Below are 19,620 nucleotides of genomic sequence, written 5' to 3' on the forward strand. Positions count from 1 at the left end.
TTAATGGTGTCCTTTAGTAGTTCTTGACATAATATGGACTTGGTCTTTTACCAAATAGGGCTGTCTATACCAACCCTACATTGTCACAACACAAATGATTGGCTCAAACACATTAAGAAATTCCACTTAAGGCACACCTGTTAATGTATATGCATTCCAGGTGACAACCTCATGAAGCTGGTTGAGAGAATGTCAAGAGTGTGTAAAGCTGTCATCAAGGCAAAGGGTGGCTTCTTTGAAGAATCTAAAATATATTTTGACATGTTTAACACTTGTTTGGTTACTACATGATTCCAGATGTGTTATTTCATAGTTTTGACGTTGTCACTATTATTCTAAAATGTAGAAAATAGTAAAAATAAAGAATAACCCTTGAATGAGTAGGTGTGTCCAAACCTTTGACTGGTATTGTATAGGCATGTGCAAACGTGCCTCTGATGCGTAGAGTAAGGAAGCACATAATCTCTATTCACCTCATTTCGATCCCGTGTTCCATGACGTTTGTCTACTGAACGTACGCCAGATGTTTATATTGTTGGCTGTGTTTAGTAGAGGAAGAAATGGATGTTTATTGTTGGGTGGGTTTAGGAGAGGTAGAAATGGATGTTGCAGGAACAGATTTGCTATTCTACATGCACTTGATATGATCAGTTAAACTGTTTTCTTTAGAAGAGTGCTTTGTTAATTGTTTTCTCGTGCATTTTTATACTATTTACTTATGAAATTAAACTGCTTTGGATTATATACTCAGACTTTCCATGTACACAATTTTTATGGCTTTGTTTCGCTGTAGGGTTGATGTTTTGTTTTCTCAGTTCTAGCCTTTATTGTGCCTTGGTTAATGGTGTTGGACCCGAAGACTGAGCCCTGGGCTGAGCTGAAGCGCATCTACGAAAAACTAGTGAGTGTCTTTGGTCACCAAATGGAAGAAAACTGACTGAAACCGAGAGGGACTACTTGGACTTGACAAGAAATGTTAACTTCAACATATTACAAAAAAATACAATTTTCTGTTGTGTGGTCTTATGAACACAACCCTGGCCTCCCTCTCTCTGACATTTATTCATGCCCATAGCTGGAGGAGCTTTTGAAAGAGTACCCAATTAAGACCAGGGTGGAGTTGGTTGCATTCAAGGAGCTGGAAGGCGAATCCAAAACTAAGATTACCTTTCAAGGCTTTGACGCTTCCATAACCGACGTAGACTTACCGCTACCACCTGGCGAGCAGCTGGACCATATCCAGTCCCTCCAGCCGCCCAATATCACAGTCAAGGACGGGATCATCTACTGGGATGGTAAGAGAACCACCAACAGCATCACATGGAGTATTGTCAGATTTCTTTTAACATTTCATGTCTTTTAAACTTGTGTGATGCGTTCAAACGATAATTCTTGCTTACATGTCCCAAATGTGGGGTTTGTATGTTGCTTGGCACACTATCACTGAAATAATGGAACCTCTGTGCATTACACAGAATGCTGCAGCTGTTTTTTTATGGTCCATGGTAAAGTCAGCTTCCCCTCTCCCAATTCTAACCTTAACCATTAGTGGGGGAAATGAGAAACTGACCCAAAAGCAGCGCAGAGGGGTAACTTTACCCTCCCTTTTGGACAGACCCAGATGAGTGTGCGTCGCCTGACCTGAACAGGTGTGATGTCAACTCTTTTTGCGTCAACACTCTGAACTCTTACACCTGTGTGTGTCACCATGGCTTCTATGACGTCGGGCCAGCCTTCGTTCCCCCTCCTACCCCTGCCTCACATCCTGTCTGTTATGGTCAGTTAGCTTCTTGTTATCGTGCAATATGTCTGTCGGTGTACTTTTTTTTTTTTTTGTATTCAATACTACACCACTCCTGTTTACTGATGGGTCATGTTCAATAGGGCACACAACGGAAAATGTTTTGTTTTAAACGTGTTGCAATGGAAAACAAGCATTTTTATTGGAGAAGTTCAGGCAGTCCCTCCTTGTTTCAGTCTGGTTTCTTCTGTTCTCTGCCTAATGAATACGACGCTGATTCCTTTTGGGGGTAAAGAAAATGAATTAATTCCAACAGAAAAAGGGATGTTCACCCAGTGCCTGACGAGATCGATGGCCGGAGGTATCGCCAAAGCCTTCCTGATTGGCTACTTTGGTGGCGACGTGACGGTTGTCTTGAATGAAGGCCGTTGCACCATGGAGGAGAGCGAGACGCTCTACCACTTCCACGTGTTGCGTAAACCCTCTCAGTGTGGAACGATACGGCTGGTGAGTTACCATGCATTCAGATATGCAAAGGGATTACAATGGGATCTATACAACCGGTCACACTGGATACCTACCAAGCACTACTGTAATGTGATTATGCCATTGTGCACAGCACTGCGGATGAAATGGGATTGTATGTTTGTGCATGCGTATGCTTGTGCGACCTTGTGTGTGTCCAGGTGAACAGAACACACATCGAGTTCCGGAACACACTGACAGTGACCTTGAGCAGAGAGAGGACCATCACACGAAGAGATCTCAAGGTTATCTGGAAGTGCATCTACCCCCGGAACTATGTCCGCAACACCCAGATAAACGTAGATCTGGAGTGGTAAGAAAAGATCGGATTAATTCTGGTGCCAGGAGATGTTTCTGATTGTGACCTACAAGGAAAAACTGGTCCTGTAGCCTGGCAAGGCTTGCAAATGGAGGGAATATTACCGGTACCCTTTGAAATGTACAAGTAATCTTTTGATTCATACAATGGATCAGAATCATAAAACTGTGTTTTGACCAATCCCCTCTCTACCCCTCCAGGATCACCTCCCACTCTGTGGTGGAGTACAACTCCTCCCATCAGCTGGGGCTGGCCATGACCATGTACAGCGACAACTCCTTCTCCTATGGCTACAGAGACTCCATCGCCCTCCACCTCAGTGATGTACTCTTCTTCGAGGTGGCCCTCCTGACAAACAACACGTTCGCCTCGGAGGTCCTGCTAGAAGTGATTTCCTGCTGGGCCACAGAGAGCCCGGACCCACAGGACGAAACCAAGGGCTTCTTTCTCCTAGATGGGTGGGTTACTGTCCTGGGTCTCATTAATTTGTTCACACAAAAAAACAAGAGTTTGTTATTGGAGAAGTTCAGGTAGCCTCTCCTGTTTTTAGTCAATTTTCTTCTGTTTGATTTCTAGTGAATATGACCCTGGTGTGAAATATGGTATTTTAAACTCAGGGCTGCGTTCAATCGTGCAATATAAAATGTCATGTAGAGGCATTATGTGATGGGGGGGATAGGTTATTAGAGTATAGGGTACTTTTGTTGAGGTATAAAATATTATTTGTTTTTGGACAAGATGGTACCTCCATGTTTTCAAACATTATCTTCTGTTTCAAACCTACTGGGCATGACCCTGGATTTTCAAGACTTAAGAAAACAGTTTGGGATCATTCCCTATTCTCTTGTCCTCAGCTGCCCTGTTGACAGCACCTTTCATTGGCTCTCTGTGAACGGTGTGTCACAGAGGAGCAGATTCTCCATTCACATGTTCACTATGCCCAAGGAGTTACCCATCTACATGCACTGCCTGACCCGGATATGCAGTCACGATGAGGACTGTACTACGGTAAACTTCTAACAAGTTCAAGTCTGTTTGCCATTATAAATGTATTGAAAATCTTAGTAGATAAAGTTGTTCAATTTAAAAATTGTTATAATGATTAGGACATATGTTTTAGACCTTACAAATACACATAGAAATGTGTTACAGAGCAGTCATTTAAATTTTTTTTAAATATTTTTTAAAATTTTATTTCACCTTTATTTAACCAGGTAGGCTAGTTGAGAACAAATTCTCATTTACAACTGCGACCTGGCCAAGATAAAGCATAGCAGTGTGAACAGACAACACAGAGTTACACATGGAGTAAACAATTAACAAGTCAATAACACAGTAGAAAAAAGGGGAGTCTATATACAATGTGTGCAAAAGGCATAAGGAGGTAGGCGAATAATTACAATATTGCAGATTAACACTGGATTGATAAATGATCATGTACAGGTAGAGATATTGGTGTGCGAAAGAGCAGAAAAGTAAATAAATAAAAACTGTGGGGATGAGGTAGGTGAAAATGGGTGGGCTATTTACCAATAGATTATGTACAGCTGCAGCGAACGGTTAGCTGCTCAGATAGCTGATGTTTGAAGTTGGTGAGGGAGATAAAGGTCTCCAACTTCAGCGATTTTTGCAATTCGTTCCAGTCACGCCGAAGTCGAGGATCGGTAGGATAGTCAGTTTTGAAAGTAAGTCTAAGAAGCGGTAGATCTTTCTATGAGCTATTTCTATGCTTTCTATTCATAAGTTTAGTTTTTGTACACCAGCTTCCAACGGCTGAAAATAAAATATTTTTGGTTGTGGAAAATATATTTCACAACGGTTTAGATGGTATAATGATTCTTACACTATACTTGTTCAGTCACAAACTGAAATTAGGCAAACTATTAGCATTTTAGCAACCAGGAAATGGTGGAGATTTCTGCATAGTGCATCTTTTTAAAGCTGATGCTCAACAAACATCTGTATTGATCGGACAAACAGTTATGCACATTTCTTAGTAACTTGGTCATTATTTTTTAAAACCTATTTTCCTATGATTCTCTGTAGAACTGTACCACCCAGAGACTTTCAAAGAGATCAACAGCTAGATGGGATCCATACATCAATGTAGCTGTGGTCGTGTCTGCAGGACCACTGATGGTCACCCCCGAGGCGGCACCAGGGACCAAACTCTCCAACTGTGAGTTGCTGTGATGTGAAACGTTTTGAGCGTTGCCAATATCGTTTTAATCTATACAATTATTTCTGAAACTTCTGTAACATTCTTGAACAGGCCTGTGGTATCTGGGGATGCTCCAAATGATGTCTTGGATACTAATTCAGTTTGTAACAGTGATATGTGAATGCTTCCATGCAGCTGTTACACCTTAACTCGTGTAAAGCACCAGCAGCAAGTTTTCAACAAACTGTTAAATGGCGATACTTCCATAATTGGAACTTACCGGTGTCTTCTCAACTGCCGTCGTGGAGCTTGGAACTTAGAAAATGCTCCGTTTATAAAATTAAATACATTATTGCTCAATGAGGTGATCTTAACAATGTGTACGCCACCATATTGTCTGTTTCCGATCTTCCGGATCGATCGAGACACTTAGGTGTCCGCCAAAGTGTTTCATGTCATGACCGCAACTCAGAAATCAAGCGTTTATTTTTTTATTTCATTATTTAACCAGGTAGGCCAGTTGAGAACAAGTTTTCATTTACAACTGCGACCTGGCCAAGATGAAGCAAAGCAGTGCGACACAAACAACAAGTGTTTATTGCATGTGTAAAACGTACAGTCAATAATACAACAGAAAAAGTCTATACACTGTGTGCAAATGGCGTAAGGAGGTCAGGCAATAAATAGGCCATAGTAGCGAAGTAATTACAATTTAGCAAATTAACACTGGAGTGATAGATGTGCAGATAATGATGTGCAAGTAGAAATACTGGTGTGCAAAAGAGCAAAAAAAGTAAATAAAAACAATATGAGGTTAAGGTAGGTAGTTGGATGGGCTATTTACAGATGGGCTGTGTACAGCTGCAGCGATCGGTAAGCTACTCAGATGACAAGTGAGATATACCTGCTGGAGCGCGTGCTACGGGTGGGTGTTATGGTGACCAGTGCGCTGAGAAGGCGGAGCTTTACCTAGCAAAGACTTATAGATGACCTGGAGCCAGTGGGTCAAGCGCCGAATATGTAGCGAGGGCCAGTGGTATATGGGGCTTTGATGGCACTGTGATAGACTGCATCCAGTTTGCTGAGTAGTGTTGGAGGCTATTTTGTAAATGACATCGCTTTGACACCCGCCTGTCCCAATCAATGAGAGATGACTAAGATGGTGTATAATTGTTGGGTCGTTCCAGGAAATGTGTCCCTTTTTGGTGTTAATTATTTTTTTCACCACATTTTAACATTCTGTCATAAACGAACACATGTTCAACATAATACTTATTCCCCCCATCAAGGTTAAATAATAGGCACTGACTATAGTAATTGTAAGTGACAATTAAAGTAACAGGGTTGACAATTTCATCTTAAATCGGCCCTAAATCCTCTTGTGACGGGGGATGGCAGTTTGTTGTATGCAACAGGGAGGGACAATTGAATGCAAGCTTTACAAAAAAAATGTAACTTAACATTTCTAGCCTGTATATGGCTAACTGGGTTATTAACATGTTATGCTCAACCCGCTCAGTTTTCCACCAGAAAGAGTAGAACCAGCTTTTACATTATGATTTGACTAAGATGTGTCTTTTGAAAAAATCATTTAAAATGGATTAGGTTCATCATATTAAAACGTGAGTTCAGTTCACGTAACAGGTTTGACCTTAAAATGAGGGACAAGTTTTTTTCTTAATGTATCTCTAATCGCATGAAATAAATAACTCTTCAGAAATGACTTTGTCAAAGCAGCAAAAACATCTAAGGCTTTACAATGATGGTGAAAACTTGGAAAAATGTCAGGTAAAAGTATTATTAGAAATCAGATTTAATTACATTTTCCAAGTGGTCAATATTAATGGGAACTTTGTCTTTTAAAATCAAATATTGGTGGACAATTTCTACTTCAAATATCGGAGCTGCTAAAGGTATCCTGTTCTATTACTTCATGAAGCAAAAATGTTATTTGATAACAGAGCATTTACTAAATTCCAACGTTTCACCTGCAACTAGAGATGGGAGTTGAGAAGACCCGGAAAGTTCAAGTTGAAAATGTATCAACATTTTAAAGGTTATTTAAGAAATTGCTGCCTCTGCCTTAGGCTAGCTTAAGGCGTGAAGGCTGTATGGAAGCATACACATCACCCTTACAGAGTGCAGCTATAATTCAATGTGTCTGTTTCCTTGCAGGGGATGAGGCTTTGACAATGATCTACGTTGTGGGAGGAACCATGGGCGTCTTGATGTTGACGATGCTTGGTGTGAGCGCAACAAAGGCTACAATGAGTTATTATGAGAGAGCAAGGCCTCAATAAAAACATGGAACCACATCTCTTTTTCCTTTTGGCCTGAGTATTATTAGGGATTCATTCAATATGTTTTGTACAGATGTCTTCACTAAGTAAATACTGCCAAAATGAACGATTAACATTAAATGCCACCAGTAGGTGTAAGGTGGCTTCTAATGCTATTGGTGGTAGGCTACCTCAGTCGACAAATTGTGACGGGCACACCCAAACCACTTGCCAATATATCAAATGACTTAACTACACTGAACCAAAATATAAATGCAACATGTAAAGTGTTGGTTTCATGAGGTGAAATAAAAAAAATCACAAATTGTCCATATACAAACACAGCTTATTTCTCTCAAATGCTGTGTACAAATTTGTATGTCCCTGTTAGTGAGTATTTCTCCATTGCCAAGATAATACATCCACCTGAATGGTGTGTGTGGTAGTGGAAAAATTACCTAATTGTCAAACCTGAGTAAAAGTAGAGACCTTTTTTTATAGAAAATGACTCAAGTGAAAGTCACCCAGTGAAATACTACTTGAGTAAAAGTATTTGCTTATAAATATACTTAAGTATCAAAAGTAAATGTAATTGCAAAAATGTACAAGTATAAATAATTAAAATTCCTTAACCAAATGGCACAATTTAAAAAAAATTGATAGCTATAGAGGCACACTGCAACACTCAGACATCAAATCAAACTGTTTTGTCACATGCACTGAATACAAGTGTAGACCTTACCGGGCTTGGAAGTATTTCTGTCTGTAATAAGGCCTGTGCGTGGAAAAACTCATGATTGGCTGGGCCTATGCCCTCCAAGGCCCACCCATGGCTGTACCTAGCATTCTAGCTATTCCCATATTTCTAGGCATAAGCACAATGCATTGAAATCGATGGTAGCAGCTAACATGCTAGCTATTCCCATAGACTTCCAGGCAATGTGCTAACGCTAGTTACAATTAATAGCCAAAATCTTGTAGAAAGACACGGCAGCATATAAATTGGCGGCGTATAAAGATGGCGGCGTATAAAATGTTGCAAATGTAACAGTATGACTTTAGACCGTCCCCTCGCCCATACCCGGGCGCGAAACAGGGACCTTCTGCACACATCAACAACAGTTACCCATCACTCCACAAAAGCCGCGGCCCTTGCAGAGCAAGGGGAACCACTACTTCAAGGTCTCAGGGCAAGTGACGTCACGATTGAAACGATATTTAGCGCGCACCACCGCTGACTAGCTAGCCGTTTCACATCCGTTACACAAAACTGTATTTAATAATGGAGCATTTTCTATAGATATATATTTTCTATATTTTTTTTCAATGCAACCAGCTATCAGAGTTCTGAAGACACCAGTGACTTCCGAAATGAAGGTATCGCCAGGTTGGTCGAAAATCTGCTGATTATGGCTAAACAGCAGCTAATTTGCCAACTAAGCGAAGTTACCACCTGAACATGAAACACACTGTCATAAATTGTTATTTATATAATATAGTGATAGGGGTGTTATTATAAATTGTTTTTAATTTAAATTGTTTTTAATTTAACTCGGCAAGTCAGCTAAGAACAAGTTATTATTTTCAACGACGGCCTAGGAACAGTGGGTTAACTGCCCTGTACATGGGCAGAACGACAGATGTTTACCTTGTCAGCTAGGGGATTCGATCTTTCGGTTACTGACCCAACGCTCTAGGCTACCTGCCGCTCCAATAATGTAGTGATAGGAACGACAAATCAATATGAAGGATAGATAAATAATAGCAAATATTGTAAGGATCGAAAAGGTTGTTGTGGCACAATTTTGCAAAGACTCTTACACATTGGGATATAGTTTCAAGAACGCTCTTAGCACGTAATGCAACGCAGCAATTTTGAATGCAACCCTCATCTCAGTTCCAAACTACGCAGTTCCGGTCTGTATTTCCGGCATAACAAAAATGGCGTCCTCCACAAACGAAGGAAGCGTGAATGAAACGCTGTCGGGGAAGAAGTCGAAAAAGAATACAAACCAAGGTATTACAACGGTATTGTCTAGTATCAGAAACAAATGTATTATTTCTTAATAATAGTCCACGTTTCTGGATACATGTATCTGAGCAGAAGCCTGATTTCCCTTGATTTGTGTAGCTCGCGCCCGGCCTCATGCTTATTTATGGTGCTAGTATGAGCACTGCTTGAAGACTGCTACCAATTTGTTCTCAGTGAAAGAACGTTTGTTCTATGGGAAAACGTGCATGCAATGTACCTACCTAGTTATGAAGCTAACTATAACGTTAGGTATGTTATATCCTAGCTTCTAATCTTGTATTTTCAGTGGATGAATCTCAACTCTTCACTGTTCCCGATGGATGGAAGGAGCCAGCATTCACAAAAGATGACAACCCCAAAGGTCTACTGGAGGAGAGCAGTTTCGCCACTCTCTTTCCGAAGTATAGAGAGGCATACCTGAAAGAATGCTGGCCACTGGTGCAAAAAGCATTAGGCGATTCAGTAAGTTATGCCAATTAAAAGGGAAATATGCAGTTGAAATAATAACAAAGCGTCCATTCTGATACGGGTTTGGTTAAAAGCTGAGGGACGTTGCTGGAGAAATGTAGCCACTCAAATTCATAGACAGAGCTATGAATGCAAGGATTTAACCATCCATGAGATCAAGTTATAGCTTTAACAATGTCTCGGGGCTATGGTGTCTATAAAAACGTATTTTGGGCTCTGATGGGCAGTTGAACTAAGCCCACGAGACAGTTATTCCAGAGTCAACGGTCATATATAATTAAAACGTTTAAAAAATGATGTAGGAATAGTACAAAATTAGCAGAATGTCGGACAAATTTCAGCACTTATTATTTCTGCATTTCCTGCACTTAATTGCAGTGGTGGAAAAAGTACCCAATTTTTATACATGAGTAAAAGTATCACCCAGTAAAATACTACTTGAGTAAAAGTCTAAAAATATTTGGTTTTAAATATACTTAAGTATCAAAAGTAAATGCAATTGATATAATGTACTTAATTATCAAAAATAAAAGTATAAATCATTTCAAATTCCTTATATTAAGCAAACCAGATGGCACCATTTTCTTGTAAAAAAATGAATGGATAAACAGGGGCATACTCCAACACGCAGACATAATTGACAAACAAAGCATTTGTGTTTAGTGAGTCCTCAAGATCCGAGGCAGTGGATGACCAGGGATGTTCTCTTGAAAAGTGCGTGAATTGGACCATTTTTCTGTCCTGCTAAGCATTCAAAATGTAACGAGTACTTTTAGGTGTCAGGAAAAATTTATGGCGTAAAAAGTACAGTATTTTGTTTAGGAATGTGGTAAAGTAAATGTTGTAAAAAATAAAATAAAAATAGCGAAGGACAGATACCAAAAAACTACTTAACTAGTACTTGAAAGTATGTTTTACTTGAAGTACTTTAAATTATTTTTACTTAGGTACTTTACACCACTGCTCAATTGAGAATTTCCACACTGCCACAAAGGGCTGCACGATATGGGCAAATAATCTAGGATGTTATTTTTAACCAAATGTTGCAATTGCGATGTGACTTGTGAATTCGAGCAAAACTGTTGGAAATATAATGACTTTTCTAATTCTATAGTTAGATTATAATAGTGGGCACTTTGAATACAGTGTTTGAGATGACAACGTATGAAAATGCCCGGGAGGAGTTATTGTGATCGGTTAGGAACTAAATTGTTAGTAAGTGTTTCCTAGGGGACCCTATAAGCTTTGGCTACATTTCATGTGTTCTCTTAGCTACTTGATGTAGCTAACATATTCTTGCTTTGCATATTCCTCTTTGATTTAGAAGATACTGTTGCACAAACAACATGCTGATTTAGGTCTACACCATCACTAGTATTATCAGGCTGTATTAGGTAGCTACATTTGCTCATACTCCGTATCTTTATTAGCTAGCTATTTGCATTAGTGGCTAACAATTACTGTCTCAAGATTTAGAGACACTTGCTAAGAAAAGACAGACAAGCTGTTTGCTGATGTAAGAAACACAAACTAATAGTGTCATTATAGAACGCTAGTGGATTATTATTAAGAAGCAAAGTGAAAAGCATTGTTGTCATCAACATTGCTGCATTGACCATGCAGACTGAAGGCAAGTGTCTCGTGGTTGAGGAACATCAAATGCGCTCCTTGAGTGACATGGCAAGGTCTGTGTGGAAAGTGGCACGGAGAGAAAGTGGAGCGAGATGACTCAAGTAGCGAAGTGAATTATAAAAATTGACATTACACATGGTGTATCACATTTAACAAACCAAACATTCGGTATAGAAGGCAAAGTTAAAAACCCAAACCGGTCCCTGCATCAATACCAGTATATCATGAAATATGGTATACCGCCCAGCGCTGGTAGCAACGCCTACCGGATGCTTCACATTCACACATCCGGTGAAATATCTGGCTCATTAATCTGTCTGTGGTGTCACTGTCTGGACCAGCCCCTATGCTATTGTTTTTGTTTTGTGGATGAAACAGAGGAGAGGCGTGTCGAGCGGTGGTAAGAAATGGCAGTACGTATTCTGCTGTTCTATAGCGTGTGCAACACAGGAGGTTGGTGGCACCTTCATTGGGGAGAATGGGCTTGTGGTAATGGTTGGATTGGAATAGTATCAAACACATGGTTTCCATGTGTGATGCCATTCCATTCACTCTGTTCCAGCCATTATGAGCTGTCCTCCCATCAGCAGCCTCCACTGGACTGTGCAATGATGTCTCAGGGGGACAATTTTGTTTGCAGTAACTTCTTTGTTGTAAGATCACAATGTGACGAGGTCGTTTCACCATTAAGGGTTCCAGCTTTAAGAATAATGTTACATGTTGACAAGAGTTGATCATTCTTATCAGCCCGTGTATAGGTGTCTGTTAACATGCAGATATGTAGCCATGTGAGGATGAATGATCCTCTCCTAGATTTAGGCACACAGCCTTTAAATTGTCCAAAACATTGATGTTCTGCTTTTCTTCCTCATCAACAGCACATCAAGGCCACCCTGGATTTGATCGAGGGCAGCATCACGGTTTGCACCACCAAAAGACCTTTGACCCATATGCCGTTGTGAGGGCACGGGACCTCATCAAGCTGTTGGCCAGAAGTGTGCCTTTTGAGCAGGTAGGCATGCTCTCTTGTTCATCAATTCATAGTTCAACTTCCAACAATGATCCTGATAATGTGGAAGAATAGTCTAAACTCTATACTTACCCCAAAGAAAGAAACCAGCACAAGCATCTTCATTTGGGTGATGTTTTCTTCTGTCTTCCACCTTTAGGCCGTGCGTATTTTGGAGGATGACATGGCGTGTGACATCATCAAAATTGGCACGCTGGTCAGAACCAGAGAACGGTTTGTGAAGAGGAGGCAGAGACTCATCGGGCCTAAAGGATCTACACTCAAGGTGCGTCTTGTTCAACCATGCAGCCAGGGAGAGCGTTCAATGGGATACATAGTAGTTTTGTGTTTAGATGTTAGCATCACCAGGTGGCAGCATAGTGTTATTAACACCTCCCAACGTTTCAGAATCAGTCAGCTCATCAAATCAAAGTTTATTTGTCATATGCACAGGGTGTATATATTTACTTGCAAGCTCTCCTCTCAACAGTGCTACAACAACAAAACTATTGAATTCAAATAAGTAGAAGAAAAAATTAGGACAGTATATAGCTGGAGAAAATTTGCAAAAGAGATATAAAAGTAAAAGCACCTATTCAAAGTAAGTATATTTACTCTTGTAGGGGATATGGAGAGGGAAATTATTCGGTGCAGTAAGAAGCACTGTGCAGTAAGAAGCACTGTGCAGTAAGAAGCACTGTGCAGTAAGAAGCACTGTGCAGTAAGAGGCACTGTGCAGTAAGAAGCGGTCGTATTGTCGGCGGCGGTCGTACAGTCGGTGTCGGTACTGTCAGCGGTCGTAGCGGCGGCGGTCGTAGCAGCAGTACTGTCAGCGGTCGTAGCAGTGGCGGCGGTACTGTTGGCGGTCGTTGCAGTGGCGGCGGTGGCGGCGGTCGTAGCGGCGGCGGTACTGGTGGCAGTCGCGGCGGCGGTCGTAGCAGCAGTACTGTCGGCGGATGGAGATTGCTCTCCATGGAACACATTCAACCTCCCTCTTACAGGCATTTATCTAACCTGTTTCCCCCTCAGGCATTGGAGCTGCTCACCAATTGCTACGTCATGGTGCAGGGGAACACTGTGTCAGCCCTGGGACCCTTCAACGGCCTCAAAGAGGTGAGTGCTGATTTCCTCAATCAGGGCCATGTTCAGTAGGGTACACCATAGCAAAACATTTTAAGGCAAAAATGCGTTTTAGGTAGTACCTCTCCATTTCATTCCGTTTCTAAATGCTTTCTCCATACGGAGCACTATGCTGCTCTCTCCCTTAACCACGCACTGGAACCACTGAAATAAGCCTGTTGAATTCATCAGGTGCCCATTTCTGCTATGGCAACAAATAATTGATTGAATTGGCTTAGGCCCACACCTCCATAGGGAGATAAGGCCGTACAAATTTTGCAATTAATGGTAATAAATCCCTTTCAGATGCATACTATCACTATTGCCTCGGAAGCTAAGCAGGGTTGTTCCTGGTCGGTCCCTGGGTGGGAGACCAGATTCTGCTGGAAGAGGTGTTGAAAGGCCAGTAGGAGGCACTCTTTTCTCTAGTTTACATTTTTTTTATCCCAATGCCCCAGGGCAGTGATTGGGGACATTGCCCTGTGTAGGGTGCAGTCTTTTGGATTGGGACATAAAACGGGTGTCCTGGCTCTCTGTGGTCACTAAAGATCCCATGGCAGTTATCATAAGAGTAAGGGTGTTAACCCCGGTGTCCTGGCTAAATTCCCAATCTGGCCCTCATACCATCATGGCCACCCACTCATCCCCAGCCTCCAATTGACTAATTTCTCTCCCCTGTTACTATTCCACAGGTTGTTGCTGTAAATGAGAATGTGGCCCAGCGTCGTCCGGGTTAGGGGAGGGTTTCCTTTGCCCGTCGCGCTCTAGCAACTCCTTGTGGCGGGCCGGGCGCCTGCAAGCTGACACCGGTCGCCAGCTGTACGGTGTTTCTTCTGACACATTGGTGCGGCTGGCTTCCGGGATTAAGCGAGCAGTGTGTCAAGAAGCAGTGCGGCTTGGCAGGGTCGTGTTTCGGAGGATGCATGGCTCTCGACCTTCGCCTCTCCCGAGTCCATAGGGGAGTTGCAGCGATGGGACAAGACTAACTACCAATTGGATATCACAAAATTGGGGGGGGGGGGAGTATATTAAACTTCCCTGGAGTGAGCAACAGTTTTTATTTTTTTTTTTTTTTTTTTGGTGCTCTAAGTGACTCAATTATCTACTAAAATATTATTTTTCATATGTAGGTACGGAAAGTGGTGTTGGATACCATGAAGAACATCCACCCCATCTACAACATCAAGGTAATTGATACCTTTCTCCTCCACAACCAATTTGGGGGAGAAAGGTGGTCTATGTGGTACTTTGTCATGGTTTGTGGTAAACTTAAAGCAACCGACACTGTTCTATGTAAGAGGATGTGGGGTTTTTGTTGACGCCACAGAGGAGTCCTTTAGAATAGATGACTTGAACTTACCATGATCCCAAAAGGGAAGTTTGAAGTTCCTTGACAGCTGAGAACAACTTATTCTATCCGTCATAACTTATTTTCAAGTTTTTTATCGTGTTTGGGCAGTTGTGTACGAGAGCCAATCGGAATAAAGGAATTTGTAAACGAGGTTGTCAACAATAACCAAAATCTTAGCAAAACAACCTTTTTTTTTATATGGTCAGGGAGGAAGCCATACTTAAGCTATTTTAGGCGTTTCTAAGCAGTCAAAGAAATCAAAAATGTGAGGTGTTGCTTCTTTAATGCTGTGGCTCAAGGGATTTAAAGGAGCAATCCTTTAAATCCCATGAGGGATGGGCTTTTGAGAAATTACATTTCAAATTCAGACGGCTATGGATGCAAGGACTGATCCAAGATATCAAAATTATAGTTTAAAGATTTTTGTTGAAGCTACACCGTGTTTGTTTACAATGACATTGTTTACAAACAATCTTATATTTTGGGTTCTGCTGAATTATACTCTTCACGAATCAATTGGTGTGTATGACAATAAGAAAAAGAACAAGGGCTATATACACTGCTCAAAAAAAATAAAGGGAACACTTAAACAACACAATGTAACTCCAAGTCAATCACACTTCTGTGAAATCAAACTGTCCACTTAGGAAGCAACACTGATTGACAATACATTTCACATGCTGTTGTGCAAATGGAATAGACAACAGGTAGAAATTATAGGCATTTAGCAAGACACCCCCAATAAAGGAGTTGTTCTGCAGGTGGGGACCACAGACCATTTCTCAGTTCCTATGCTTCCTGGCTGATGTTTTGGTCACTTTTGAATGCTGGCGGTGCTTTCACTCTAGTGGTAGCATGAGACGGAGTCTACAACCCACACAAGTGTCTCAGGTAGTGCAGCTCATCCAGGATGGCACATCAATGCGAGATGTGGCAAGAAGGTTTGCTGTGTCTATCAGTGTAGTGTCCAGAGCATGGAGACGCTACCAGGAGACAGGCCAGTACATCAGGAGACGTGGAGGAGGCCGTAGGAGGGCAACAACCCAGCAGCAGGACCGCTACCTCCGCCTTTGTGCAAGGAGGAGCAGGAGGAGCACTGCCAGAGCCCTGCAAAATGACCTCCAGCAGGCCACAAATGTTCCCTTTATTTTTTTGAGCAGTGTGTTATTTAAATATATATAGTACAAAAATGGATTGCAGATTGCCCCTTGAACTACTGCATCCTTTCTGGAGCTTTGCCATGTAGTTACCAGCATGTAGTCTGACTTCAACCGCCCTCAGTTTCAATAATCCAAGTTAATTATTCCAACACGTTTCTCCCTTTTTCCTCTGGCGACTGTTCGATTGGGGTCGGCCGCAGACGCTCATGATCAAGCGCGAGCTGTCCAAGGACCCCGAGCTGCGGCTACAGAGCTGGGAGCGATTCCTACCCAACTTCCGACACAAGAACCTGACCAAGCGCAAGGAGCCTAAGAAAAAGACGACAAAGAAGGAGTACACGCCTTTCCCCCCGCAGCAGCCTGAGAGCCAGGTTAGTGGGTCAATACCGCATCCCCCCGCAGCAGCCTGAGAGCCAGGTTAGTGGGTCAGAACCGCCTCCCCCCGCAGCAGCCTGAGAGCCAGGTTAGTGGGTCAGAACCGCCTCCCCCCGCAGCAGCCTGAGAGCCAGGTTAGTGGGTCAGAACCGCCTCCCCCCGCAGCAGCCTGAGAGCCAGGTTAGTGGGTCAGAACCGCCTCCCCGCAGCAGCCTGAGAGCCAGGTTAGTGGGTCAGAACCGCATCCCCCCGCAGCAGCCTGAGAGCCAGGTTAGTGGGTCAGAACCGCATCCCCCGCAGCAGCCTGAGAGCCAGGTTAGTGGGTCAGGAACCGCATCCCCCGCAGCAGCCTGAGAGCCAGGTTAGTGGGTCAGAACCGCCTCCCCCGCAGCAGCCTGAGAGCCAGGTTAGTGGGTCAGAACCGCCTCCCCCGCAGCAGCCTGAGAGCCAGGTTAGTGGGTCAGAACCGCCACCCCCCCGCAGCAGCCTGAGAGCAATGGCTAGTGGGTCAGAACCGCCTCCCCCCGCAGCAGCCTGAGAGCCAGGTTAGTGGGTCAGAACCGCCTCCCCCAGCAGCAGCCTGAGAGCCAGGTTAGTGGGTCAGAACCGCCTCCCCCAGCAGCAGCCTGAGAGCCAGGTTAGTGGGTCAGAACCGCCTCCCCCCGCAGCAGCCTGAGAGCCAGGTTAGTGGGTCAGAACCGCCTCCCCCGCAGCAGCCTGAGAGCCTGGTTAGTGGGTCAGAACCACCACCCCCCGCAGCAGCCTGAGAACCAGGTTAGTGGGTCAGAACCACCATGCAGGCATGATGTATTTATTTGTATCGGTTCCTGTGTCATAAAACATGCCAGCCCAGTATACTAATCTTCATGTAGATGGCACGTCAAAGTGCAAGCACAGTACAATAAAAAATAAATATTTTTAAAGTTCAGTTTCAAGATAACACAGGACATTGACAAGTCCTCTTCCAAATACAGTAACAGGGGTGTGTAATAACTTTGGCTCCAGGCCCACATTGGGATTTCAAAATTCAGCGGGGGGCACAGATTTTTTTCAAACTGATTTGTAAGGCAAAAGCAATTTGCGAGCTGGAAAAAGGGCACTTAAAAAATGAGTCCATTATTTCTACGTAATTTTTATTTAGTTTTAGAAGTTCAAGAGTGGCCTGGAAATTATTACTCCAGGTCACTCTTGAACGTCTTATGAATATATTTTAAACTGCCTCTTTTCCGGCCCGCAAATTGCTTAAGTTCCCAATCTTCTTTTTTAATCATCCTTGTACTATAACATACAACAGCCATAGAGCCTAACATCAACAGATGACTTGGTCTATAACTACTTGATATAACCCATCCATCACTAAACCTATCACTAGGCTTGTTCATACCCATGTTCCTGGATTCACTGTGTTGTGTTTCCTGGTTGTCTAGATTGACAAGGAACTGGCAACGGGAGAGTTCTTCCTTCGAGAGAGTGTTAAGAAGAGGAAGAAGATGGAGGAGATAAAGGTAACCATGGATATCACTTGACACAGCTTTGTCCTTAGGTGTCGCAACCATCACTGGACTTGATAGCTATGCACCAGTTACTATTTGTATAGCATTGCATGAGAAACTAATGGCCTTCAAAAGACACACAACAGGATTTACTGTGCCAAATCCATTTGTCCTATGCCTGATTGTGTCTGTGTTTTCAAGGTGAAACAAGCCGAGGTGTTGTCTAAGAGGCAAGAGGAGCGAAACAGGGCCTTTATTCCTCCTAAGGAGAAACCTGTTATGAAGAAGACCAACAAAGGTACAGTGAATCATTTGAATAATTATGTTCTAAACTACCTTCTCTCCACCTGACCTTTGCACCCACTTCCTTCAAGCCATGCCAGACTGCTTCATGTCCCACACCAGTTAGGCAACCAGGCCCTTTCCTCCCACTCACAGATCTTTGAAACTCTCTTCCTGACATTCTTGGGGCTTTTTAAAGCAGGCCTTAAAGACTCATCTTCATCAGCTGGCCTACCCTTCCTCCTAGACTTTGGTTGTTGCTTTCATGATATGGATAATGTGGATGCTACTGTGATTATGGATAACCCTGAATGAATCGTGAATAATAATGAGTGAGAAAGTTGGGCACACAAATATTATACTCCATATGAATATAGAGGTGTTCAGAAACATTATATTCTCAATTATAATAAAATGATTTTATGGACTTTGAAATGATTCTTCTAGAATGAAAATCAATGTAACAAATGTTAATTCTTATTAACTGAGTGGTTAAATGAAGCATTGCCTGAGCACATTCTCCCACACAGCCACACCCAGCTGTTTAACGTTAGTTTTCTTTTACCATGTTTTTTTCTAGCTCCCTCAGAAGCCAAAATCAACATTGAGGCCATCAAGGCTAAGGTAAGGAAAGCCAAGACCAAGAAGCTAGGAGCCCCCTCTGTTAACCCTGTCCCACAGACCAAACCCGCCTATGACAAGAAGAAAAAGAACAAGGGCTAACCTTGGAAAAGCTTGGACAATGGACAATATTCACTATTGCTGCATTCAAAGGAGGTATGCAGATCACTGGCGTGAAGGACGTCAGGTTTGTCAGGACATGGGTTTGTCTAAAGATGTATTTGGGATATTAATAGAATATCCCCAATTCCTCAGAGATGAATCTTCCTCATAGTTTTGATGAAATGAATATGGAATGCCTCTGTCCTCAGTAGAGGAGATGGTATACAGTAAAGGTGTCTCCCTATATGTGTTACCTAGTTAGCCTGTGACTGAGGCCCGTTCTTCAATATTGTTTACCAACTGTTAGTAAGCCGTGCACAGAATGTGGTTCACCTGGTTTATCCCGACGCCACAGATTCCTCCTCTTGTCCTGATCCTCAGAACAAGCTGTACTGCTTTCCACCAACACCTGTCCATGTTAATATTTACAGTAAGCACTCTCCTTTATGAACACTGCGAGTATAATGGCTTATGATGCAGTTAATGCATTGGAAGGCTAGTAATGTTTCATAATGATGCTGACTTAGTCTGTTAATGTATACTCATTAAAAAAAACATACTATTAAAAGCTTTTTTTTAATAGTCCTTATTATAAATTATTAACAAGCTATATACCTGCAGGCTTTGAGAAAAGGCACTGAAAGTTTTAGTTCATGATTAAATGAATATTGTTGTCGTGTGCTGCTACAGGCGTCAAGTGTTGCAGAAATGGGCCTAGAGGACTGCTGAACAGTGACATAGCATTGTGATGTTTAGGATAACTGTGTGTTGGGCTGCATTCTTTGTCATTTGGTGTTGCTACTTCTAAAGACTCAATAAAACAAGTATTTGATAATCTCTTATTCTGTATTTGTAGAATTGATTTTACTGTTAGGCCAAATGAGATGATTTTAGACACCGCTATTCAACCTTCATAAGCTCCTGTGTAATGAGTTCTGCTGTCAGTGGTTG

At 42.3% G+C, this 19,620-nt stretch overlaps 2 protein-coding genes across 2 annotated transcripts in view; both read left to right on the forward strand.

The window, feature by feature from the left end:
- Positions 1–7,046, forward strand: part of LOC135539287 (uncharacterized) — a 33,318-nt gene extending 26,272 nt beyond the window's left edge. The window contains exons 10-18 of the mRNA XM_064965114.1: positions 816–901; positions 1,076–1,295; positions 1,616–1,777; positions 2,058–2,248; positions 2,428–2,579; positions 2,786–3,043; positions 3,440–3,593; positions 4,632–4,764; positions 6,922–7,046. Of these exons, the coding sequence (XP_064821186.1) occupies positions 816–901; positions 1,076–1,295; positions 1,616–1,777; positions 2,058–2,248; positions 2,428–2,579; positions 2,786–3,043; positions 3,440–3,593; positions 4,632–4,764; positions 6,922–7,046 (1,481 nt within the window). The remainder of the gene's footprint in view (positions 1–815; positions 902–1,075; positions 1,296–1,615; positions 1,778–2,057; positions 2,249–2,427; positions 2,580–2,785; positions 3,044–3,439; positions 3,594–4,631; positions 4,765–6,921) is intronic.
- Positions 7,047–8,937: 1,891 nt separating this feature from the next.
- On the forward strand, positions 8,938–19,511 carry LOC135539282 (KRR1 small subunit processome component homolog). Its single transcript, XM_064965110.1, is given in 11 exon segments — positions 8,938–9,042; positions 9,344–9,519; positions 12,036–12,087; positions 12,090–12,169; positions 12,327–12,452; positions 13,196–13,279; positions 14,416–14,472; positions 15,997–16,167; positions 17,599–17,676; positions 17,866–17,962; positions 18,527–19,511. Coding segments are annotated over 11 exon segments (1,140 nt in total). The 5' UTR covers positions 8,938–8,966; the 3' UTR covers positions 18,670–19,511.
- The last annotated feature ends 109 nt before the right edge of the window (positions 19,512–19,620 follow it).

Source organism: Oncorhynchus masou, unplaced genomic scaffold (genome assembly GCF_036934945.1).
Source record: "Oncorhynchus masou masou isolate Uvic2021 unplaced genomic scaffold, UVic_Omas_1.1 unplaced_scaffold_1015, whole genome shotgun sequence".
NCBI classification, from domain to species: domain Eukaryota; kingdom Metazoa; phylum Chordata; class Actinopteri; order Salmoniformes; family Salmonidae; genus Oncorhynchus; species Oncorhynchus masou.